Source organism: Lutra lutra, chromosome 4, assembly GCF_902655055.1.
Source record: "Lutra lutra chromosome 4, mLutLut1.2, whole genome shotgun sequence".
Lineage (NCBI taxonomy): Eukaryota > Metazoa > Chordata > Mammalia > Carnivora > Mustelidae > Lutra > Lutra lutra.
Window position 1 is genome coordinate 17,405,129 of NC_062281.1, and position 26,215 is coordinate 17,431,343.

The window sequence follows — 26,215 nt, forward strand, 5'->3', positions numbered from 1 at the left end:
CTTTCCGCGTCGGGCGGCACGTGGGCGCTGCTCCAGGCACCGCCCACTCCCGGTTCCCCGGCGGCGCGCGCGCCATGGAGACCGGGTGCTGGTTGCTGGGAGGCGAGTTCGAGGACTCGGTGTTCGAACAGAGGCCGGAGCGGCGGCCTGGACCGCCGGCGTCCTACCGCGCCAAACGCTGCGAGCCGCAGGTGAGAGAGCGGGACATGGTGGCCTGTCTCTGATCCCCCGGCCTCGGCCTCCGCGGGTCCCGGGCGGGGAGCACCTCGGACGCCCTGTTCCCGCGCCGCCACCCACGGAACCCAATATTCTCGCCCGGACGACCCTGCGCCCCCGCAGGCTTCCCTTCCCTTGTTTACTCCCTCCCCGATGTGGCGGGGGCGTTTCCGGAGCACCACCCCGTGGGCCGACCCACCGGGCCCGGAGCTGTGGGCATTAACTCGCACAGGGCGGGTGTCCCTCAGGCTCCCTATCCTGGAATCTTCAGTAACTCCGTGCGCCCTCACTGAGTCTGCAGCCGGGCGGTCAGGGGCCCCAGAAATCCGGCCACCGCCCACTTTCCAAAACTTGTCTGCTCCCCAAAAGTCTTCGTCCCACCCACCGGCCTGCCCTTGCTCAGTGAATTCTCCCAGCCCCCGTCACCCCAGCTCGCACGGTCAGATCGCTCAACTATATCCATTTCTTAGAGCGCAGCTTGACTGGCACCGCCTCCAGGAAGTCTTTTCTGATTCCTCCTTCCAAGCCAACGTGTTTGTCTTTGAGTGCCTCCCCTCCATTCAGTTTGCTTTACAGCCCTTGTCAGTAACGCAGAGCTCTTCGACCCGGAGTGCTAAATGACCACAGGAGAGTGGGGGCTTAACCTTATGTCTTCCGGTGTCTGGCAGTTTTTGTTCGTAACAGGAGCTCCGTGAATAGTTTGAATTGGTAGAATATTACTTGGTTTTACTGCATATATGTAAATCTCATCTCACATGTAAGAACTACAGCACTATGTATTAGAAACTTAACCTGTTTCAGGCACCGTGCTAAGTTCCTCTACCTCTATTGTCTTTATTTTTCCTTAAAACCATTGTACTTAGGGGGCGCCTGTGTGGCTCAGTGAGTTGGGCAGCTGCCATCCGCTGAGGTCCTGATCCCAGGATCCTCAGCTCCCGGCTCAGCGGGGAGCCTGCTTCTCCCTCCACCTGCCACTCCCCCCTGCTTGTGCCCTCTCTCTCAAATAAATAAGTAAAGTATTTAAAAAAAAAAAAAAAGTACTTAAATATGTCAGGTGCTCAGTAATTGGTGAATTATGTTTGTTTTATTTAACTTATCTTTCCTCCACATACGGTCTTTCAGAGTTACCTGTAGCGGTTGCTCAGGTACACTGAGAACAGGAATGGACCTGGGAAGGCATGTGGTGCAGCAGTAAAAGCCATGGTTATGAGAGAGGACCCCGCATTGCAGCCTTCACTTTAGCACTTGCCTTATTAAAGTGTCAGAGTCTTTTATGTGTAATTTGGGAAAAATAAGATTTGCTGGCTCACAGGGTTATTGTGGAGTGAAATGGGTGAGATACTTGGTCAGGTGTGATGTGTTGTGCACTTACAAAGTAAAATCCAAAAATCACTTGTCTTTAGGATTTGTTTGGTGTGTGATGCTGCTCATAAACTCAAAGAGGCCTTGTTCACATCGCGTTGATTTCCGTGAGGGTAAAACCAGGAGCTTGGGTCGGAAGATTTCTGTTGTCCCTGCTTAGATCCTCTGGGGGACAGAGGTCGGCGTTATCCATCCCCTCACCTCTTCATTCCGCCCTTGCTCACATCTTCCCTCCTTCCTCTTACCAGAAAGGGGGATTGGGAGCCGTGTCCGTCTAAATGGTTGCAGGCCTGCAGGTTACGTGGGAGAATAGAAACAATCATTTGGAAGCCAGTTTTTCTTAATCATTTCCCCATGGGATCGTGAAAACTGGATGAAGATTTGCAGTTGGGCGGTGGTTATACCGCAGGTTGGGACTGGCATTGTGACTGGCAAGCAGTAGAGCACGAAGGAAAATTATGTGGACTTTTGACTTACTCGGTGTTTGAGGGACAACAGAAAAACAGCAGTTACCAGCTTTCTTCTCTGTGATGGATCAGATGAAGGAGAGAAACTATTTTACTGAGATAATAGGAGGGAAATGATACCCAGGCAACACTTGCAGAAATAGAACCAAGCAATTTTGACGCGATTGTGGAATCACCACAAATACGGTGGTGTTTTCATAGCATTTACCTGGGGACAGACCACAGTCAGCCTCACTGTGTTTAATTGTGAGTAAAAGGGAGGTTGAGCTGCTACTTTGAGGCTGAAAAAACTGGCACACAGACTGCTTTTTGTTAGACCTGTTTTTTCATCTTAATGTTCTTTACTCACTAACCAAGAAATCCCAGTCTCACTTTCCTTTCTATCAGTACAGAAGTGAATAAAATATTCCAGATGGGCATTTCCCCAAACTTTTCTTCTTCTTTTTTTTTTAAGATTTTATTTATTCGACAGAGATCACAAGTAGGCAGAGAGGCAGGCAGGGGTGTGGGGAAGCAGGCTCCCCGCTGAGCAGAGGGGTGGGGGCTCCATCTCAGGACCCTGGAATCATGACCTAAGACAGAGGCTTTAACCCATTGAGCCACCCAGGCGCCCCAAACTTTTCTTCTACGAGTCTTTGGCATTTGATTGCATGGAAACCTCCTTTCAGCCTTAATTTCAATCTATTTGGTTAGATTCTACTTTTTGTTTTTACGACATTTTCATAAAAGCGTAACAAGTAAAGGTAATTCCTCTTTCCTTTGTCCTTTTCATAATGAATTGTCAATCCCTGTTCTAACCACTCTGAACACGTCTCTACAGGGACACCTGTCTCAGGCTAAAGGAGCAGTGGGAACTGTGCTAGTTAAAATCCAGCTTCCCGGACACCACGATCCCATCTTGAAATGCTCTGCGTAGAACCATATAGGCCTGAGTTGCTTTTTCAGTTGAGACGTTTATCACTATTGATATGTTTATTACTCACGATGACTTTAATGAAAACTGAGCCATTGCTGCTAAAATTGACTTATTCTTGTTGGATGTTTTCCTGTGTGTCTCATCCTAAAGAAGTAGGTCCGTGTTTGAGATTTCATCAGTTACGTATGGGAAATTGCTTCCACTTGAGTATGAGGGGGAAAAGTGTAAGTTAATTCTCTGTGATGTGCTATTTTCACAATTTCTAGTGGTTCTATGAAGAAACAGAAAGTGGTGATGATGTTGAAGCTCTGACACTGAAGAAATTCAAGGGGGACCTCGCCTACAGACGGCAAGAGTATCAGGTAGAGTTCAGCGTATATAAGCTTACTCTACTTGAAACTGGCAATCAGTTATAAACAGTTACAAATAATCAGTTATAAACAGGTAATCAGTAATAGGCAATGCTATCAGTTACAGCATATTAGTTATGAACATGTTATTTGTGAGGGTGAATTTAATCTTCTCTGGTAAGTGTTTATAATCTTAGAATCCCTAGTTTCTATCCTTTTCTGCATGGCTCTATATCACTTATTTTGTTTCCTGTGTGTACAATATAGGGATCTTTTCGGGATCCTTGCAGGTCTGTTTCCCCAGGTTCTATATCTCCCCATTCTGCGGGAGCCTCTAGCACAGATGCCTCATGGAGTCACAGGAGCAGAGCACCCCGAAATGTGTAAGCAAAAGGAAGAACAAGTAGATATCAGGTTGCTTTACATAGAAAATTTCATTTCCTCTTCACAAGAGTCTTTCTGTTGTTTTGCTGATGAGAGAAGGAGGGTTGTGTAGCAAGTCTGTGGCAAAACCAGTATTCAAACCCCGGTCTGTTTGGCTCCAAAATGCTCTTCCTACCATATGGTGATAATTTCCGTGGTAGTAGCGGTTATATTTTCCAGCCATTTCTTTTCTACCTTTTAGAAAAATGGTACTGACAAATACTCAGGCCTTCCATAGTTCATTGTGGAGTCAGTTAGAATAATGCCTCTGCCAAGAAGAAAATGATACCTATAACTGAATCCTTTTCTCTACTATATATTTGTCTCTTTTTCTCCCTTCTCTTCATTTCCTTTATTTAACAAATAATTGGCAGAAAGCACTTCAAGAGTATTCCAGTATCTCTGAAAAATTGCCGTCTACGAATTTTGCCATGAAAAGGGATGTCCAGGAAGGCCAGGCTCGGTGTCTGGTTCACCTGGGAAGGCACACAGAAGCACTGGAGATTGCTACAAACTTGGTAAGTGGTTTCATTGCTTGTGTTCCTTTTGCTTTCCTGGGATCATTGAATAATTTGTTTTCTAAAACAAAACAAAACTTCTTGCTAGCAGCAAAATCTGTGGGTTTGGATAAGTAGAAAATCGTCAGTGGTGTAAGAACTTTTAATGATAAACAGTTTGGAGCTCTAGACAGTCATTTTCTTGTAATATTTTTTCTTAAAATTCTTCCATTACCTGAAAATCTTGTAAAAAAAATTTTTTTTTTTACTCTTGTTAGGAGTAAACATTCAGAGTAGGAGGATCATCAGTAATTTTTTTCTTTAATTTTTTTTAGATTCTATTTTCCAAAATTTCTGTAATGAACTTTATCAAAAAAATCCTAAATATCATACTGAGCCAAGCTTAACGGCCTTTTTTAATTCTTAAATGGAATTCGCACAATCCTTTTTAAGGGTTAAAGAAAAGCTGTTATTTGCAATTCTAGATTCTGCTTGTTTTTGTTTTCAGATGAAGGCATTTTTTATTTATTTCTGGCTTTTCTGTGTGTAAATTTTATTTGAGGATTGGTCTAAGTTGACCAAGCTTAGTTTATAGATGACCCGTTTTCTTCCTCAGAGGGAATTCATGAGGCGCCCAGACACTGATCGTGAACCCTGCGGATCAGGTTGACCAGAGGTCAGCCTGAAGAATGCATGCAATTGAGCTGTCCTCCTCCATCTCATTAACTAAGAAAAATCCCTAAATTTACTTGCCGGTGGGGTTCATTGCCTAGGACCTCAGCCTCTTGCAGTGAGAAGAAACCTTGGAAATTGTCTTTAGAATGTGGAAAACAGCTGTGTCTGGCTCTTCTTTTTCTCCCCTCTAATAAATGTGCATTAATTCTTAAGCCGGAAGATGAGATTACCTTGTTCAGGAAGCCCACGGCACAGTGAACTTGGCGGGATTTGACAGCGTTCATTCTCAGTCTTCCAGGTCTGCAAATTAGCAGCAGCGTTGGGCCTTTTGGTACCTTTTTCTAGGCATCAGGCACCTGCCCTTCGTTCCTATTCTGTGCTCTCCTGTCCCCTCCCTCTTCCTGGCATCCCTTACATGTCCCCGCTCTGCTCTTCCCTGCCTGACCTACTCATCAGTGGCGTAGTGGCAGCGGCGTCAGTGTCTGGAGAATTCCTGTGCTTCCTTCTAGCTGAGGAAGTCTGTTTCTGTGGCTCAGAGAAACATCTGTTGCCCGCCAGCAGATGCCAGGTGTCCAGAGCTTGGGATGTTATGAAACAGGAGGAAGGACCAGTCAGAAGACCTTCAGCTCCCCTGCCAGGACTGAAAACCTTCCATCAGGCTTTTAGGCATCCTTTTGGGGAAGGAACCAGCAGTGTAGGCCAGTGGGTCTCCCCCTTTCTTTGGGTCTCTTCACATGATCTCACTGGAGCCCGCCGATTTGCATAGTTTTTCATTGCCTGGTACCCTGTGTTTTGTTTTGTTTTTTAAATTTCTTCCCTACTTACAGACCTTTCTCTTTTGTTATTAGCTGTGGCCTCTTTCTGTTTTTGTCTCGGTAGTTGTTGTCCTTTCGTGTTCTGTAGGGGACAGTTCGGTATACAGCGCTGAACAAAATAGCTCGTCCAGGAGTGCCTGTCGGGATATGAACACTTTATGTTCACAGCTTCTAATTCATCTCTCTTCTTAATGATTTTTGGACAAAATTTTGTAATAGAGCTTATTTATGGGAGTGCCTGGGTGGCTCAGTGGGTTAAAATCTCTGCCTTCAGCTCAGGTCATGATCCCAGCATCCTGGGATCGAGCCCCCACATCGGGCTCTCTGCTGAGCAGGGAGCCTGCTTCCCCTTCTCTCTCCGCTTGTCTCTCTGCCTCCTTGTGATCTCTGTCTGTCAAATAAATAAATAAAATCTTAAAAAAAAAAAACAACTTATATATGGGGCACCTGGGTGGCTCAGTCGTTAAGTGCCTGCCTTTGGCTCAGGTCATGATCCTAGGGTCCCGGGATTGAGCCCCACATCGGGCTCCCTGCTCACCAGGAAGCCTGCTTCTCCCTCTCCCATTCCCCCTGCTTATGTTTCTTTTCTCACTGTGTCTCTCTGTCAAATAAATAAATAAAATCTTAAAAAAAAAAAAAGAACTTATTTATATTTTATTTCTTATTTAAATAATTAAACATCTTACCGTAACTGATATGCCCATGTGATAAGTTGTGGTTAAGGACATTGCTTCCGATGGTAAGTGACTCTTTTAAATGCGTGCACTCTACAAACACTGATTTCAGCCTCACCACGTGCCCGATTCTGGGTTCAGTGCTAAGGTGATAGACTCATGTCCATAGCCTACACACACACTCTTCAACGGGAGGGAGAACCCTAAGCCAGCTAACATGCGTCAGCCCTTCCAAAGTACCCTCCATCCTGTGCCTTCTCGTGTGATTGACTGTAGCTCTGCTACTTACGAGCTGTGTGACTTCAGGCAAGTTCTCTAACTTCTCTGTTGTGACTCAGTTCCCTCTTCTATGAAAATGGGGGTAATGATGGAATCTATTTTAAAAGATTGTCATGAGGATTAAATGAGTAAAGTGCTTAGACTAGTGCCTGGCTTCTGTTCGCACCGAATAAATACTAACTCTTATCATCATTATTGCATTTCAGAAGGAGTTGCATTATTCTGGAAAATCTCACAAAGTCACTTAAATGGAATTTAATTTCCAGAGAGTTGTTTACTATTTTTTTTTTAAGATTTTATTTATTTATTTGACAGAGATCACAAGTAGTCAGAGAGGCAGACAGATAGAGAGAGAGGTGGAAGCAGGCTCCCTGCAGAGCAGAGAGCCCGATGTGGGGCTTAATCCCAGGACACTGGGACCATGACCTGAGCCGAAGGCAGAGGCTTTAACCCACTGAGCCACCCAGATGTCCCAAGAAGCAGATTCTTAACAATAGAGAACAAACTGATGGTTACCAGAGGGGAGGAGAGTAGGGGTGGGGAGACGGGTGAAATAGGTGATGGGGATTAGAGGAGTGTACTTTTGTTCAGGAGAGGGTGACCTATGGAAGTGTGGAATCATTCTGTTGTATTCCTGAAACTAACAGCACTGTGTGTTAGCTAACTGGAATTAAAACAGAACTTAAAAAATTGTAGAAGTTTTCTGAAAGGAAAACTTCGTAGAATTTTTTTTTTTTTTTTAAAGATTTTATTTATTTGACAGAGAGAGACCACAAGCGGGCAGAGAGGCAAGCAGAGAGAGAGAGAGGAGGAAGCAGGCTCTCTGGCAGGCTCCCAGCAGAGCAGAGAGCCCGATGCGGGACCCGATCCCAGGACCCTGAGATCATGACCTGAGCTGAAGGCAGAGGCCTAACCACTGAGCCACCCAGGCGCCCCAACTTCGTAGAATTTTATGTCAGAACTGAATGAGGTTGAAATAAATGACTTTTAAAAAGTAAAACCAAAAAACCCCTTTGGAACCTAATGGTCTGTTAGGAAGGACAGAGTGCAGAACAATAATATTAATAAAACCAGATCTGTTCTGTCACAGGGAAGGTGCAGTATCACCAGATAGGTCGAATGGAGCTTTATTTTCTGTATTCTCACTTAATATATAGATATGTAGAATATTCCCCAAGCTTTCACTCGCGGGCCTGTTTCTTCAGGCTGCACACTGGGGAGTTTTACTCGTACTTCCTGCCCATTGTAGCTGTGTGCAGGAGCCTGGTCTGGATATTAGTAGGCCCGGTTTTCTTTAGACTTAAAATTAACTGAAAGGTAATTTTTAGTCGGCCATCTGCTCTCCACAGACTAACGTAGAAAAAGAAACCTCGTCTTCCCTAACCCACAGCGCTTTTGCCATATGGCACGTTAGGCAAGAGGTGGTGGCTCTGGTTAAAGACACTTGAAAAGCATTTTCTGATCAGAAGGAAACCAAGCAATCCCTTCTGGCCAAAAATAATTGGCCTTGGTAATGGTTAGCAGGGACGGCATTTGGATTCAGTTATGGTGCCGCATGAAGCGCTGAGAGCTTCAGGGCCATCCTGTTGAAGACGTCTAAGCCGAGTCACATTTGGAAATGGAGTCCATTTGCATCCTCAAGGAAATCACCATTTGGATTTTTAGAAAGCCTTGAATATTAAAATGGACCATTAGCCCAGGGTAAAGAAAAGTTGGCTTGGGTCTTTCAGCGGTTTGGCTAAAACAGTAAAGATTACACTAAAACTTGAAGATAAACTGACATTTATGATTCTAGTGCTGAAATTCGTCAGGCCGCTGTCATGTGAATTATGCTTCGGTTGTGACAGGATGCTTGGGAGCGTCTGGTGGTTATTTCGGTAGGTCGTATGTATTTCTCTAGGTTTACAGCTTCAAGCAGTTCTCTCTACTTGTAGCTATTGAAAGATATCTCTCATTTCCAACATACACAACTTGGGTTTGTAGGCATATCCGTTTTTACGTGGAAAACGTTCTGCAGGTTAAAGTTTTGAACTCTCGCGCCCCTGGCTAGCTGAGTGGGTGGGGTACAGGTGTTGATCTCAGGGCTGTGGGTTCAGGCCCTGCATTGAGCATAGAGATTGCTTAAAAATAGAATCTTAAAAAAATAATGTTTTTAACTTTTTTTTTTTTTCCTCCTTAGGAAAAGAAAGCAACGAACACAGACCATTTAACCGCTGTGCTCTACCTCCAGTTGGGTATTTGTCCAAGTCTGCCAAACTTGGAGAAAACAATTCTCTGCCTACAGAAACTAATTTCTTTGCATCCCTTTGATCCTTGGAACTGGGGCAAATTGGCAGAGGCATACCTGAATCTGGGGCCAGCTCTGTCAGCATCGTGTGCGTCATCTCAAAAACAGAAAGATTTCACCTCCAGTGACGAAACTGCCAAATCCTCCTTTCCACACTCAGGAAAAGACTGTCTTTTGTGTTTTCCTGAAACACTGCCTGAGAGCTCTGTGTTTTCTGTGGAAGCAAGCAGCGGTAATAACCGGAAGAATGAGAAAGTTCTGAAAAATATTCCAAACTGTGTAGCAGAAAAGAGAGAAGCAGTGTTGCTAGAGACTCGGATGAAAGCATGTGCCTCCTTTATACGAACCAGGTAAATGAAGAAAGGATTAAACAACACACGGTACTAGGCCAAGGATAAAGGTGTTATTTTTCTGATTTTAATCTTCAAAAAGTCCTAGGATAGAATTTGATATGTTTTTGAGGTTTTTTTTCCCTATAGTCTAGATGGACTCCTTTGAACATGTCCTTTTAGTATGTAAGATTTAGAAACATAACTGTATTTGCTCAAGAATATTACTTGTGTCATTACTCAAGATAAAATGTTAAAATTGGAAACCATTAAAATTAGGAAAAGAAAATTAAAGGTATAAAACATTGACAAAGGGGAAGAGATTTTATAAACAAGGTATTTTTCACTCAGGTTCCACAGAAATCTACTAAGGACAAAAATTTGCTCTTGTGTTTGAATCACTATTAATAATATGAATAAACAATGTTTACCTCATTCTACAGAGAATCCCCATGGTTTAGGGACTCCAAGTACTTTAAATCCGTATTAGTAAGAGTTTAAGGGTAAAAAAGAAAAAGGTTTAAGGGAAAAGGGAACATACACTTGACCAAATTCTATAATTTATGAGAGAAACAGATTCTCTTGGGTCCCAAATGATGCCAAAAGTGTGTTGTTGTTGTTATTGCTGTTGTTTTTAACTCTGGAGAATTCTAGAAACATTAACAGTGAGGCTTTCTGAGAAGTGGTATCTGTGAAACAAATTGTAAACTTTATTCGGCAGATGTTTCGCATTGACTATGTTACTTTGCTTCGGAAGTACCTGAGCCAGTGGTATGTGCCGGGCACATGCTGGGTGCTGGGATCATAAGGATTTTCAAAAGAGGCCCTTTTAGGGGCGCCTGGGGGGCTCGGTTGGTTGAGCATTTGACTCTTGGTTTCAGCTTGGGTTATGACCTGTGGGTCATGGGATCAAGCCCCGAGTCAGGCTGGGAGTCTGCTTGAGGATTCTCTCTCCCTCTGCCCCTCCCCTTGCTTGTGCTCATTCGCTCTCTCTCTAAAAATAAGGAAATCTTTTTTTTTTTTAAAGGCCCTTTCCTTTACAGCACGCAGGGTGTTGAGGACACTGGATGTGTAGTCGGTGACAGGCGGCACAGGCGCTAACGGCGTATTAGTAGTGGCAGCCCTACGGGGACAGGAAACAGGAGCTGTTCAGTGTAGCCGGAAGAACACTTTACCGGGGAGTGACGCTTCTGCCCAGTGTTTCTGGGCACCTTCCTCAGCTACAGAGAGAGAAGTGTGTACTAGAGCTTTGCTTGCACTATTTCATTTTAATCCTCACCCCTCCCTGGGGTGGATGTTGGGATGCCATCGTAGAGACTAGGAAACGAACTTAGCGTTATGCCCAAAGTGGCACAGCTCTGAAATGCTGCCATGATCCGGACCCCAGGCCTTTGATTCCACAGCTTGAGTTCTTTCTGGGGTATCTTGCTGACCCTGGAATGTTCCCCAGATGAGAAGAGGCAGACTAGGTAAAGAGGAAGAAAGCATGGGACCCGTGTCATGCGGTGTCGTCACACAGTCTGCTGCAGTGACAGCAGCGTGAGTGGTGGAGCCGGAGAGGTGGGTGGCAGACCACGGGCCAGGACGACATCGTGAGGGGGCGGAGGGGTTTGGGAGTCAGATCTCATTGTAAGGATCTAATAAATTGATACTGAGCGAGCAAGTGTGGACTCCTCCACTCCCTAGTGGTCTGACCTTGTACAAATTACGTAAACTCTCTGCTCTCCAGTTCCTTCATGTTCATCTTCACAGAGAAAACGGGAAAGGCCTTCCTCCTGGGGTGGTTAGGATCCTGGCGTCTGAGTGTAGCGCACAGTGTGTGGGAAGCCTTCGGTAACGGGCTTACTTCCGCTAACAGAAGATGCTAAATGTCATCTTGAAGAATTTGGTCCTTACGCTGAAGGCCAGAATAGTATTTGAAAGTTTTAAGTGTCCAAGCAGGGTGACAAGAGTTGTGATTTCAAGAGAGATCTGGTGGCTGGGAGGAGATTTGGGAGGAAGGAGTGGGGATCGTGCGTCACCAGTGAAGGCGCTGTGGAGTCATTGGTGGGCGGCGGCGAGGACCTGACCTAGGATCGTGCAGCGGTCAGGAAAGGAGGGTGTGGGAAAGACAGGGATAGGGGAGGGGAGCAGAGGAGTCCAAGACAAGTCAAGAGTCTTCCTTGGGTGTGTGGGTGGATGGTGGCACCTTTTGAGAGACAGGACACGTGGGAGGAGGAGCAGAGCAGACTTACGGTGAAAGTAAAGATTTTGGTTGGATGTGCTGAGATTCAAGGACCTACAGGACATCAGTTGGAGCTTTTCCCTCGGAGGAGTTGAGCTCAGAAGAAGGAAGCTGGAGATGAAGGAGTTTCAGGAAGGAGAGCAGCAACCAGATGATAGTGAGAAGTCAGGTAGGATCAGATCTGAGGGGGGACTTGACAGTGAGGAGATCATTTGCAGCCTCTGAGAAGGCAGTTTGAGTAGTGATGAGTGACAAGGCACAGGGCAGAGGGCTGAGAGAACATGAGACGGAAGAAGCAAGTGTAAGCTCTATTTTGCCTTTTTAAAAAATTTTTATTTTATTTATTTGAGAGAGAGAGAGCATGAGCAAGGGCAGAGGGAGAGGGAGAAGCAAACTCCCCACTGAGCAGGGAGCCAGACGCGGGGCTCCCCAGGATCATGACCTGAGCCAAAGGCAGAAGTTTAGCCAACTGAGCCACCCAGGGACCCCTAAGCTGTATTTTCAAGTCCTTTCAGGAGCAAGAGGGGACAGCAAGGACATCAAAGAGAAAAGGGGTCACAAATGTACATGCTTCCAGAGGCCAGGTAGTAGCATAAGCTGTTTTGAGTGAGTCAGGGGAGTGTGGGTCAGAGCACGCTTTCCTTCCAGACTCTCCGGTGACTTCCTGTTGCCCTTACATAAATGCCCTGCTTTCCGGGGCCTGTGAGACGTTGACCTTGCCTTTCCCTTCTCCTCGTTTACTACGGGTTTTTTTTCTCTCTGCTCCAGCCATAGTGATCGTCACGATTTTCAAACACATCAAGCTAATTCATGTCATCGTCCCCTTCCCCCAGATACTCTGGCGGCCGTCTCACCGTTGGCTCTTAGCTTGAGCGATGACTCGGAAAAGTCCTCCTTCACTGTTCACCTGAACAGTGGGTACTTAGCCACCCTGCTTGGACTGATTGAGTGATCGATTGATTTTTTGCATAACACTCCTCACTCCCTGAAGTCCTCTTCCTTGTGATCACTCTCCCTCTGTTCCATGGAGCAGAAACCTGTTTTGCCTGCCAGGATCTCCCAGTGGTTAGAGTAGTGGGTGGTTCATTCAAGACATGAAATGAGTGAACAGGAGAGCTGAGTGCTTGTGGGAATAGAAATAGGGACCAGTGAGTCCTGAGGGAACCTGGAAAATTGACACATTCAATATATTTAAAAAATATCTATTTTTTTTTTTTTGAAAGAGATAGAATGTGACATTGGAGTACACAGTAGTCTGGAGGGGGCAGAGGGAAAGGAAAGAGAATCTCAGGCAGAGTCCCTGCTGTGTGCACAGCTGGCCTGGGGGTCTATCTCACCATCCCGAGATCATGATCTAAGCAGCAGTCAAGAGTTGGCCGTCCGGCAGACGGGGCCACTGAAGAGCCCCCACATTCAGCACTTCAACAGGGAGGAGAAGGAGCCGTGTGCCCAGGACAGGAGCGAGCCGGAAGGAGAAGACCAGGCTATGCTCCTGACGGGAAGTTCGTGGTGAGGCAGTTGCAAGGTGGGCCACCAGAGGCTCGTGGAAGACCTGACCCGGCTTTGGGTAATGGAGGTCTGCTGGAGGCTCTGACTAGTCCTTGAGGTCGAGTGACTCTAGGTTTGGGGGATATAAAGGGTCGCAGAACACAGACTTCAGAGAAGCACGTCCCAGCATTTTGGAGGAGGAGCCTTTGATTAGGAAGCTTGTTCCTTTCACTCCGGATTGTTTGTGCTTTCAATCACTTGACTTCTACAGGAAGCCCTTTGGAGGTTTTGCTCCCTAAAGATCTCTTTGCCAAGCGTTGGTCTAGGAATTTTAGAAAAGATGACTCTCCAGCACAGTTTGCTCAGTTTGCTCAAGTGGGAAGCTTTTTAGGGATTCAAATGAAGGTGAGTCCCCTCCCCTAGCCGCGTAGGACTCCCACCCAGCCGAGTACCCCTGCGAACCCTTCCTCGGCTTTCCCTTCCCTGTCGCCCACGCGTTGGGACTTGCTGTTTTTCAGGCTCTTGCTTCAGCTCACCCAGGCTCAGCAAACGTCGTTTGCTTTGGAGAGGAACTTAAGGACTCAGCAGGAAATTGAAGATAAAATGAAAGGGTTCAGCTTCAAAGAAGACACTTTGCTGTTGATAGCCGAGGTGAGTGTTCACGTGAACCCTGGGGGTTTATGTGAACCGAGGCATCAGAGGTATTTTTCCTGGCGCCGGTACCGTTTTTTAGAAAACAACCAACTCTCTTCTGCGAAGGGACTTTTTCTTTGCCTTACGTGGCTTTTGATCACTTAATCCGCGAGAGCAGCGTCGTCGTCCTCTTGCTCCCGCAGAGTGCTGCGGTCGGGGACTCTGTTTCATTTTCCGGTCAGTGCTTGTGCGCCCCCGCCTGCTTGCACATCCTAAATGCCCGATCGTTGCTTTCTGAGAGCTGATTGAACGAATGAGTGAATGTTGACGTTCTTGCGGCGCTTCTGTACGTTTTTCCTCCATTTGTCTCCTTAACGCTCAGAACAGCCTTTGGGACCCGTGCAGCTGGGAGCGAGGCTCGCACAGGTTGGAACCTGCCTCGGGCGGGATTTTGAGCTGCGGAGCCACACTGAGCCCCGCCCACTGCAAGTCCTTTTTCTTTCTGCTAAGCCTTTCCACTAGCTTGGTGGTTGCGGAGAAATTCAGATGTCAGGGTTTTTTATTTTGTTTTTGTTTTTAACCTTCATTAGCTTTTTTTAAAAAGTGATGTTGAAATTACTTAAGATAGCATTTGGAGATGATCTGTGTTTGTATTTAAGTTACTCACACTAGTTCCTGTTAGTATGTCATGGAAACTTGATAATTGAGGTACTTCTCCTGTGAAATAAGTCGATATAACCCTATCTACCCTAACGTCACTCAGTTTTAAGAAATATTTCTGGCACATCTAAATTGCCAGGCACCTTTCTCCCTTCTCTAAACTAAGCACCCACTTGGACCCCTTTTCCCCCTTATGGGACCGTGTTCTCCTGTCTCCTCTTTGTGAGCCTTTTTCAGCCTTTCCTTTGATCCCACAGACAAGGGCAGTGGATGGCCTGTCTCTCCTCTAAGTTTGCTGTAGCCTTTCCTTAGGCTTTGTTTCCCTTCATCTTCCTGGTGTTCTTAGCTGTCGGCCACCCCCTTTTTGTTTCCTCTTCCCTTTACTTCCGAGGGACCCCAGCAGTCTGATTTTCTCCTATATTCTTAATATTCCTTTCTCTTGGAATTTCCTTGTTTCCTCTGTCTCTTAAGTCATGGCATTCCCTGAGGTTCCACTTAGCTTCCCCGTTCTCTCCGCCACCTCCCGCAGAAATCATACCCACACTCATGGCTTCAGCTGTCACGTCTGGGTCGATTACCCTCTAACCGGTATCTCTAGCGCCATCTCTGAAACACTTGTCTCACGTCTCAGACTAGTAACCTCCTAGGCGACACATCCGAAGAGCTGATTGATGATCCTCCTGTCTCTTCTGGTACAAAATGGAGCTGCTCCTCAGAACACTTTCCAGTCAACCTTCTGTCAGTATCTGGCAGTATCTCTTCATTCTAGACTTCGTTTTTTTCATCAGTCCCGTCTGTCATTCTTCTTTCCAGAGCTGGGACCTCGCTCGCTGTGAGCCGTCTCGGCTCCAGTCTCCCCTCCAGCAGGCAGGCAGCCACCCTCCCTTCGGGCCCACCTTCCGTTTCTCTCGCACCAGCAGCAGCCCCGTCCTTACGACCTCGTGCTCGGCTCCCAGTGACCTCTTGGCTCGGCTCTCCTCGCTTCCTTGCTCTCTCCCTTCAGGTCGTGGGAAACCCTGCTGCTGCTGGGTTTATCTCACGACATCGCTTTGAGCTTGTTACCTACGTGCTCAGAAACCAAGCGTGTCACTGTCACCTTGGAGGTCAGCTCTAGTGCACGTGCCTCCATGTGATATCCAAGGCCTTCCAGAGAGTAGCCCCGAACTTAGGACCATGTAATTCCCTGACGCAAATCTTTTGCATCCTTCTAGACTCCTCTGCCATGTCTGACAAACTTGTCATGGGTTTCTCATCTCCACCCGCTTACTGTTTTCCTCCTCAGAGCCTACCAAGGTCCCACATCCTCTAGGAAGCTTTCCCCAAATGTCCCCGTCCGGCATTGGCTCCCTCCTCTGAGCTCAGGGACAGTCACTGCTTGAATGGATAGCACTTTGCCCCCCCCCCGCCCCAAAATACAAGAGTATGTCTTATCTTTTCAACTAGATTTTAGGTTTCCTTATAATAAAGCAAGTTTATCGTTACAAAGAAGACATCCTTACAAGATGTCTCGAATATCTTCATACTCCTTCCCATGTGCAGCAGATCTGTGGACTGTGTGGAATAGTAGTTCTCCACCTGGACAATGCACGTGAAGTACCTGTGGAGCTTTTTTAAAAAGATGTCTGGGCCCTCATTGGGATTACAGTGTACATTTCATTTTGTGCTCTGTTAACCTTACTTTGTGACACGAGCATGACTCTGTGTCCTTAAATTTCCTTTGCTTGCATACTTTCTTTTTTTCTTTTTTTTTAATCATTGTTTTATTGGAATTAGGATCCAGGGGCACCTGGTAGAGCATCCAACTCTTGATTTCCCGGTCGTGAGTTCAAGACCCATGTAGGGTGTAGAGCCTATTTAAATTAAACAAAAAAAAAAAAAAATTAAAGGATCCATATAAGATCCACAGACTGTATTTGGTTCTTCTGTCTCTTACATCTCTTTTATTCTATAATAGTTCCCCTTTTCTTAAGATAAAAAAAATATGTATAACATAAATTTGCCATCTTAATCATGGTTTAGTGTATAGTGCATTAATTACGTGCACAGTCTTGTGCAACCATCAGCACTATTTCCAAAATTTTTTCATCATCCCAAACCAACTCTGTAACCATTAAGCAATAATTCCCATTCCGCCCTCCCTCCCAACCGCTAGCAACTTCTAATCTACCTTCTGTGGCTATGAATTTACCTATACTAGGACTTCAAATAGTAGAATTCTATAATATATGCCCTTTTATGTCTGGCTTCTTTCACTTAACCTAATGTTTTCAAGGTTCATCCATATTGTAGCATGTGTCCAAACTTTGTTCCTTTTTATGGCTGAATAATATTCCACTGTCCGTACATACACAATGCATTTTATCCATCCATCTGTTGATTGGCACTTGGATCGTTTCCACCTTTTGGCTATTGTGAAGAATGCTGCTGTGAACTCCGGCATACAAGTATCTGTTTGAGTTCCCGATTTAAATTCTCCTGGATGTGTCCCTGAGAGTGGAATTTGCTGGGTCCTATGGTGATTCTGTTTAACTTTGTGAGGAATTGCCAAACTGTACATTTCACTTTATACTCTTGTTATTTTTACCTAATACTGTGATATGATCATGACCCTGTATCTTTACTTTTTAAAAAGATTTATTTATTTATTTTAGAGAGAGAGAATGAGAGAGAATGCACATGGTGGGAAGGGGCAGAGGAACAGGGAGAGAGAAACTCAAGCAGACCCTGCACTGAGCACAGGGTGCAGAGCCCAATGTGGGGCTCAGTCCCACGACTCTGAGAGCACAACCTGCATCGAAACCAAGAGCCGGATGTTCAACTGACTGTGCCACCCAGGCACCCTGACCCCGTATCTTTAAATACTGTTTGAGTATGTGCTTTTTCATGGCCAGATAGTAGTCCAGTTTTAGCTTTTGTCATTTATTTACTTAAGTCCTCTATATTGAACATTTAACAGATATAAAGTACTTATTTTAATAAGTCTTTGCAAAAAAATCAGTGTATGTATTCGGTCCTTTTAGAATAGATTATAGGAGTAGAATCACTAGGTTAAAGTATACAGACATTTTAAAGACTTGAAGCCCATTTCTTTTTTTCTTTTTTTTTTTTTTAAGATTTTATTTATTTATTTGACAGAGAGAGATCACAAGCAGGCAGAGAGGCAGGCAGAGAGACAGGAGGAAGCAGGCTCCCTGCTGAGCAGAGAGCCCGATGCGGGACTCGATCCCAGGACTCCGAGATCATGACCTGAGCCGAAGGCAGCAGCTTAACCCACTGAGCCACCCAGGCGCCCCTTGAAGCCCATTTCTAAATTGTGATTCAGAAAATTTGGTTCAGTTTACATATCCTGTATGAGAACACTGATTTTCCTCCTTCTCGCCTACATACTAGGTTGAACCGTGTGAAATTGTCAATAGTTGATCATTTTTACTTATAAAAATAATTTTATACGTATTAACTTATTTTTCAAAATCTGCAATTTGAGCAATAAAAGTGACACTTTTCAGTGTTCATTTACTGGTTTGATTACTCTTAAGATGAACAGTTTTTTCACATGTTTATTGGCCATTTATATTTAGTGAAATACCTAGTCATGCTTTTTCTTCCTTATTCTATTTGTAATTTTCTGTTTTTCTTACTAATTTTTTAGAGCTCTCTCTCTCTGTTGGGCTTACTCACCTTTTATATGTTGGAGTATTTTCTGAAGTTTATGATTTTGTTTTGTATATAGAAGTTTAAATTTTTTTATATGGTCAAATATTTTTGTAGCTATATTGACAGCTGTGAATGATGTTCCTGCGAATCCCTCTTTTTGGGATATTGCATTATTTGGATATTACTATTATTCAGTTCTCTTTTTTATTTAAAAAAAAAAAAAAAAACCCAAAACACTTTTGGTGTTATATCCCAGATTTTAAAATACTGCATTTCGTTGAGTCCAAGAAATCATCAGTTGTAAGACACATCAGTATTTGATGGGCCAATAAAAGTAAGATGCCATTTATGCTGTGACACACCTGTGTTGTAAGGTACCTCTTGAGGTCAGAAATGTTAAAATACAAGACAAACACTGGCTTAGAATGAATGAAAATACCAGGCTTTAATAAATGCTGACAATTGCCTGGTTAAGCTATTTGTATCATTAGCTCTTGCCTCAAATAATAAGTAGTCTTTGAAGATCTAAAGTCAGTGGAAACCTTTCTTTGAATGGGCTTCTAATGCATTATAATTGGAGTATTCATGAACACATTGGATCTCAGGGTTTTCAGGAAACTTAGACGTCATCAAGTCCAAATCCAAGTGACTTAAATTCCCTTTACAGCATCCCTGCCGGATGGCTCCCGAACCTTTCGTGCCAACAACAGGAAATGTGTTAGGACTTACTTTTAGTTCGCTGTCCTTACCAGAGATGGGCTGATCACTTAGCGGGTTCAGGGGCAACCTTTCCACAACTTAACTTTTGCACGTCTTGTGAGAGAAATTAACAGAAGTTCTGGGCCTGATTCTGACCAGTAGGGAGCAGTATTTTGCCTGCAGAGGGCAGGCAGGTGCCTCAGGGCCTGGAGGTTGCGGTTGCTGCTGGCCTGTTTGCTGCCTTTGACTTCCGTGGCGAACTTCTAAGAGGAAGAAGCTGTGTTCCTGCCCCCACACCCAGCAGCAGTGTTGTGCCCAGGCTCTGCTTTCTGGTGGTTTTATGAGGGGGGAGAAGTACTCGCAGATGCGTTTTCTGGCCAGCGGAAGGTGATCTTTGATTTAAGAATGTTGGCGGCCCAGTCTCTGTAGGCGGAACAGCCGCCATATTAGTGTTTCAGTGATATGTTCACTCAGGGGAGGATAAGAGGAGAAATATGGGGTATTTTATTTCTCTGGTCCTTGGATCGAAACATCTTTTCGGTATGTTGGAATTCACCCCCCCCCCCGCTACCCCCCCGCTGCCAGCTGCTAAAGTATTTCTGTGGTTTGGTTTGGTGTGAAATCCTTTACACTCGATGAATAGCATAGTCTTCCGCCCCTTTTATTGGGACAGGATTGTTTTTTTTTTTTTTCCCCCTCCTGCTGCAGGTTATGGGAGAAGATATCGTCCCAGAAAAAATAAAAGATGAGGTTCACACAGAGGTGAAGTGTGTTGGCCCGACAGCTCTGACTGCCCTGGTGATTGCATCTTCGAAAGAATTCGAAGACAAGTGGTTCAGAAAGATCAAAGACCACTTCTGTCCCTTTGAAAATCAGTTCCATACAGAGATACAAATCTTGGCTTAGTGGCCCCTTAAAAAACATTAGAAAACATCCTGTACTGTTTTAATTGTCCTCGTTTATTTCAGAAAGAATCCACTGCTAATCATGGAATATAGTGAATTTAAAATGATTATTTATGTATTATAAAAACAGCTTTTCTTATTTCTACCGTGTTCAGTTTCTTGATTATTTCTACTGTGTTCAGTTTCTTGACTTGTTTTGTTTATGGATTCTTGCCATTCACTTATCTCAGACCTGCTATCCCTTTAGAGGATATCTTTTGGGAAAGTGTATAAAAGAGGCTCTTAGATATTATATTTTTTTGAAAACACACACTATTATATTATTTTTTTTAAAGATTTTATTTATTCATTTGACAGATCACAAGTAGGCAGAGAGGCAGGCAGAGAGAGAGGAGGAAACAGGCTCCCCGCTGAGCAGAGAGCCCAATGCGGGGCTCCATCCCAGGATCCTGAGATCAGGACCTTGAGATCATGACCTGAGCCAAAGGCAGCAGCTTTAACCCACTGAGCCACCCAGGCGCCCCACACTATTATATTATTATCAGCAGTAAAAGTATCCCATTGTTCAAGTAAATTCATCAGGAAAGAACAAGAATGTTGAAACATAAAAGTAAACCATTTCTAAGAGTGGTGTGTCAAAGTCTGCCACGGCTCCGAGATTCTGTATATGGGCCCAAACAGAAGAGTGCACATGGAATGGGCTGCGTTCTAGAAACTCAGATCTTCTCTAATGGGCAGTAGTCAGCACACTTGCCTTGTGCTGCAGAGGAGGACACCATCTCTTTCATGACATGATGCAAAGATAGTCTGGAACGAAGGGCGGTTAGTGTCTCCTTGCTCACCAGATGCACAGAAACACGAGGCCCACGGGCCAGTCGTGCAGGGTGATGGTCCTGTCCTTCCAGACACACGGATTATAGTCACAGTCTCTAACACCTTCAGTATAAAGGGCCACTACCGTACTCACATCATCTGGAACGGAAGAGCTCCCTTACGAAGAGTGGAATTTAATAGTCAACCAAAAACTTCATCAAGTGATGTCCCACACAGCATTTTATTCTCAGCAGAGGGAAAAGAATTCCAGCCCTGGGCTGGAGTCCTCAGGATTTCCCTTCTGCTGCACCTGCTGCTTCACCCCTTGCCAGGCCCCTTCCCGAAACAGACAAATGTCTGGTTCTGTTTCTGTCTGAATGCTCTTCTAGTACGAGTGATAGCCTGACTAGCAATGGCAAGTTGTCACTTAATATCTCTAATGTGAAACGAAAGCTAGGTATGGTTAATAGACGCTGTGATTTTTAGGAACCATTAACAAGTATGGAAACCTCTCCGCAGCTCCCCCGTGCCCTCCATCCACTCATGGAGTCATGAACAATCACTGCAGAGCCCCCGAGACGTGACAAGCATTGTGCGGTTGCCATGGAGACACTTGCTGTCTCGGAGTTCATGGTCTAGTTGTGAATGACCCCTCGGGATAGTGCCCAGACTACCAGTCCCTTCGCGGTAAAGCCTTGACCCCCAGGCGCCCCCTTTCCCGGCTCCCCGGCTTTAAATGCACCCCAGCTTTTGCGTTTGGGCCTGCGCCCTGGCAGTTTGGTCTGGGCCCTCTCCCCACCCCCCATGGTGGGCTGATTCTGTTCACCTTCCAGGTCTCCACTTCCTTACCGCTTCCCCGAAGTCTTGACCTCCAGGTGGCAGTAGGTCTCCCTCTTTCACGCTCCTTCATGATTTCACTCCCTCAGGGGTTCCTTACTCTGTTGTAATCGGCAGCTTGTCTTTCGTGAGAGACCAGAAAGTCTAAAATCAGGGACTAGGACTGTCTTTTTCATATCGGTATCCTCGGGGCAGATTACCTGGCATTTCATGAAAGATTTGTTGAATTTCTGAATTACCTGGCCAGCATCTCGTTTTGTTTGCACAAAAGTTTAACCCCCCGAAGATCCAGCACAGTGCTGAGGCGGTCGAAACACCCTGCCTGGTTCTCTTTCTGGAGCTAAACCCCTTTCTCCGGTTGGTCTAGGCTTCCCAGAGATGCCCTTTCCCCTCTAGCCTGGCTTGGCTTCCCATCCCGATCCTAGTGCCCTTCTAACCTTGTCCGTGCCTTCAGCTTCCAGCCCTCTGGCTGTCGTCCCGGCTCCGTTGTCTGTGCTGTCCGGAACTGCCCGCGTGGCCTTCGCGAACCTTCCCACACGCCTGCCGCACCTCACTTTCCAGGCAGCGACATGGTGACGAGTGTGAGAAGCCAGGGAAGGGCACTCGGGAATGCCGGGCACCTCAGCTGTCATCACACACGTCATCTTGATCATTTCCAGCACAGATGACGGGTAGGTTAACGGAGCGATGGTTATGCTAAAGAAAAATGTCAGGCCTGCCTCCGTAGACACTCTGCCCCCTTGTCAAGGAGTGAATCGCCGGGAAGGTGAGCAGATGTGACCCGCACCGGTGACTACACTCCAGGTGGGTGGGGTGGGACCCGAGGGCGGTTCTTCCCTCTTGTGACTCCCAAAAGGCCTGTCTTCGACATTTTCTCCTAAGGAGGAGTTTGTACCCAGTCCTTGAACTGGTGAGAGTCCTTTGTCCCTTACTCTCTGACACCCCTGTGGTCTTCATACTGTGGCCAAAGCATCTTAACAAAGATTGTTTTCAGTCCTGCAGTGATTTCCCAACTCATTCATGAAGCCTGTGGGTGAGGGCCTGCGTGGTCCCGCTCTGGCCCACGTGCCCCCAGCTCAATGGCTTTTCTCATGCCCTTGGACTCCAAGCATCTTCCCATCCAAGCCCTTTGCCCCTCCCGTCACCTCTGCTTGGAACATTCTGCCCTGCAGTCTCCCCACCCCGCCATAAGCGTCCCCGTCCTACAGATCTCAGCTCCGGAATCATTCTCAAGATGCTCCTGATCCCAGACTTGCTCAGGTCCCCCTTGAAATTTCACAGTGCCAGTGCCTTTTTTTTTTTCCCAAATAGATATATATACATACATCTTTAGAGCTATATTTATATAGATATAGAGATATAGATACATGATGGAATTATAATTGAAAAAATAGAGGATTGGCATCTATTTGGGACCCGCCATTGTCCTTTTCTCCCGCCTTGGAAGAGTGACTTCATCACCTAAAGCTTCAGCGTTGTGTCTGCTTAGCCCTTGAGCTAACAACCGCCCTACCCGCTCTCTCTGCGAACTACCCTCTCACCCACACACGTGGCTCCTGGTCACCATACTTGTGCTCAATGACCCCAACTAACTGGAGAGAGGGCAGAAGGTTTACCTGGTCATAGTTCCACCACTTCTCGAGGCTGAGAAATCTAACGGCCTGAAAGGGGACTAATGGTGTATGTCTTGAACTGAGTCTCAGAGCCAGAGAACCAGGAGTGCCAATGTCAAAGGGCAGGAGAAAGACGCCCCAGCGCAAGCAGAGAGCAAATCTGCCCTTCGTCTGCCTTTTTGTTCCACTCGGGCTTCCGGCGGGATGACTGATGACCACCCGCACTGGGGAGGGTGATCGTGTTACTCAGTTCGCCGGTTCAAGTGCTAATCTCTACCGGAAACTCTCAAGACACACCCCAAATAACGTTCCACTAGCTAGCTGGGCATGCCTTAGACCAGTCAAGCTGACACAAAATTAGCCATCCCATGGAGGCAAGAGGAGTGGGTCGGGGTCAGAGAGATGCTGTGCTACTGGCTTTGAAGACGGAGGAAGGGGCATGAGCCAAAGAATGCAGGTGGCCTATGGGAGTTAGAAAAGACGAGGAAAGGGACACCTGGGAGGCTCAGTCGGTTAAGCAGCTGCCTTTGGCTCAGGTCATGACCCCAGGGTCTTGGGATCGAGTCCCACATCGGGCTCCCTGCTCAGCAGGGAGCCTGTTTCTCCCTCTCTGCCTGCCTCTCTACTTGTGCTCTCTATCTCTCTGTCAAATATATAAAATATTTAAAATAAAAAACAAAACAAAACAAAAAAAAGACAACGAAATGGATTCACTCATAGGGTGTCCAGGAAGGACTACAGGCCTGCTGACACCATGATCTTAGCCCAGTGAAACCCACACTGGAGCTCTGAACTAGAGCCCCGTAAGGTAATACACTTGTGTTGCTTTAATCTTTGACGTCGGTGGTCGTCAGTTGACTGCTTGAGCTAGTTTCAGTTTCTGTTACTTGCAACCAAAGAATCCGAAGACAGGCCACTTGGGTCCTTTCAATCTCGGTTTTAGAATAAGACTTTGTTTTTCAGAAGGCTGTTGCTTTTATAGGTGCCTCTCCTTTTTATTTTTTTTTTATTTATTTTTTTTTTTAAAGATTTTATTTATTTGTCAGTGAGAGAGGGAGAGAGAGCAAGCACAGGCAGACAGAATGGCAGGCAGAGGCAGAGGGAGAAGCAGGCTCCTGCTGAGCAAGGAGCCCGATGCGGGACTCGATCCCAGGACGCTGGAATCATGACCTGAGCCGAAGGCAGCTGCTGAACCAACTGAGCCACCCAGGCGTCCCATGCCTCTCGTTTTTAAAACCTTGATAGAACATTATCGTGGAGGGGCCCGGCCAAACATGCAAGAGGTGCTTTCGAGAGTTTCGACTCTGCAGCAGCACTAACGGGCCCTCCCCGTGAGGAGTAGGAAACGGGCCGGTGGGAAGGCTGGTGTTGAGGAAGTACGGACGAAGCCTGGGATTTCAGGGACGTTTCGTGAAGCTGGAAACATCGGAGTTGGACCTTGGGAAGGGGACGGTTTGTAGCAGGCTCTGTGGGGAACAAAAGGCAGACACACGTCGGGTTTCTCAGTGGACAGATGAAAGGAGCCACGGCCTGGAGGACAGGAAAACTGGTCATTCGGGTTAACATGCGTGGAGGGGCAGGGCGATGAGGCAGGACAGGTGAGCCACCATCAAATTATGGCAGGTCAGGGGCGCCTGGGTGGCTCAGTGGGCTAAAGCCTCTGCCTTTGGCTCGGGTCATGATCCCAGGGTCCTGGGATCGAGCCCCGCGCTGGGCTCTCTGCTCAGTGAGGAGCCTGTTTCTCCTCTCTCTCTGCCTGCCTCTCTGCCTGCTTGTGATCTCTGGCTGTCAAGTAAACAAATAAAATCTTTAAGAAAAAAAAATTATGGCAGGTCATCGGTGTAGCAGTAAAAAGTTTGACTTTGCTCAGGGGACAAACACCAGCTAGAGAAAATTTTTGAGCAGGGGAATGGCTGGTTTAGGGCTGTGCTTTGGACTGATAAATCTGATTTTGCTTTCCAAATGTTTAAAGTTTTTGAGCTTCATGCAGTAGGTTTTGGGTCTAGGAAAGCCCCGGATATGAGCACTAACTTCGAGGGTAGAGGTGGCCTCAAGACACCCAAGATGTCCAAGCGCCTCAGGGAATTCACAGGGTTGTAGTTTGCTACTCCTCAGGGCTTCCCATTACACTCGGCGTAAGGCCGACTCCAGCCTTAGCCCGCTGTCCCGCACACTCTCCCACCCTCCCATGGTGATGGCTTCTCATGTTCCAGTCTCCGCTCCCGTCCCCCCTCATGCGGGCCTTCTCTGCCCCCGTCACTCTCAGGCCCAACAAACCACAGGTTGGCAAGAGGCAAGCCGCGGGGACAGCGAGGCCCTTGATGCCGTCGTCCTATAACCTCTCTCCAGGCCGGGGGCATATCTGCTTCCATCCACATTGGCCGCCCAGCTCCTGGCACCCCAAAAGGCCAAATTCGGGATGAAATACATGAAACCGGGCCCTTCTGGCGTGGAAACCAAGCCTGGCGTCCCAGGACTTGGGCTAGAATAATTCAGCAACGAAATGTGAACTAGACGTTTCCCGGCTTCCCGGAACAGCTGCGCCCGCTCGCCCCTCCGGGGTGGGGGAGGGCATGGGGGAGGGGGGGCCTGCGAGGCGCTCCCAGCGTGTGGGTGTTCGGAAGACAAGTCTGGAAGCGCCGTTCTCGAAGAGCAGCCGCCAGAAGCAAGCCCCTGCCTCCGCGGGCAGAGAGGCGCCATCGGAATGGAGAACGGCCATCTCCGGAGGCCTGGCGGGCAGACTCAGCCGTCCGCTGTCCCGCAGCGGGACGGGACAGGAGTGCTGTGGGGACAGACGGCGCAAGCAGCAGGGTGGACGGAGCAGCCCGCATGGACCGGCCAGGCCCCGATCCGGCGGGACTCTGCCCACCGCGCCCCCCCCCCCTCCGCGTCCCCAAGTTGTGCGTGGAAGCCCTCGCCCAGCACCTCGGAACGGGACTGGATCTGCGGCTGAGGCCTTGATGAGGCAGAGGGATTCTCTCGAGCAGCAGGACCCGCAGTGTGCCCATCTATGCCTGCGTCCCTAGCTCTGTCCGTCCGTCTGTACGGACAGCTCGAGTAGTGAACCGGGTACGCGGGTATGGAAGCTGGCAAGCCCCAAGTCCGCGGGGTGAGGGGACAAGCCCAGGGTGCAGCTCCGGTCCGAAGGCCCACAGGGTCAAGACCGGGGACAGCCAGGGTTTCAGCGGGAGCCTGATGGCAGGCGAGACCCGGGCGCCCCTCAAAAGCAGCATCCAGCAAGAGGAAGGCGGTCTTCCTCAGGGAGGGCCGCTTGGGCTCCGCATTCGTCCCAAGCTGTCGGGGGGTGAGGCCCGGCACCATGGGGACAGCCCCGCTCCCCCGGCCCGCAGAGGAGAGAAGGAAGGAGCAGTCAGGACGCGGCCCGTCCGTCTCAGTCCA

At 47.0% G+C, this 26,215-nt stretch overlaps 1 protein-coding gene across 1 annotated transcript; it reads left to right on the plus strand.

Moving 5' to 3' along the window:
- Positions 1–45: 45 nt before the first annotated feature.
- On the plus strand, positions 46–19,694 carry C4H8orf76 (chromosome 4 C8orf76 homolog). Its single transcript, XM_047724039.1, has 6 exons — positions 46–191; positions 3,228–3,323; positions 4,109–4,252; positions 8,854–9,311; positions 13,521–13,653; positions 19,357–19,694. Exons 1-6 carry the CDS (start codon positions 75–77, stop codon positions 19,552–19,554), a joined length of 1,146 nt encoding a protein of 381 aa, XP_047579995.1. The 5' UTR covers positions 46–74; the 3' UTR covers positions 19,555–19,694.
- The last annotated feature ends 6,521 nt before the right edge of the window (positions 19,695–26,215 follow it).

Bases quoted from the DNA above. Each gene is read 5' to 3' on its own strand.
- C4H8orf76 (XM_047724039.1), top strand. From the start codon at position 75: ATGGAGACCGGGTGCTGGTTGCTGGGAGGCGAGTTCGAGGACTCGGTG. The intron at 3,324-4,108 runs GTAGAGTTCAGC...AATAATTGGCAG, and splicing joins ACAGACGGCAAGAGTATCAG to AAAGCACTTCAAGAGTATTC. The intron at 9,312-13,520 runs GTAAATGAAGAA...GCTGTTTTTCAG, and splicing joins GCCTCCTTTATACGAACCAG to GCTCTTGCTTCAGCTCACCC.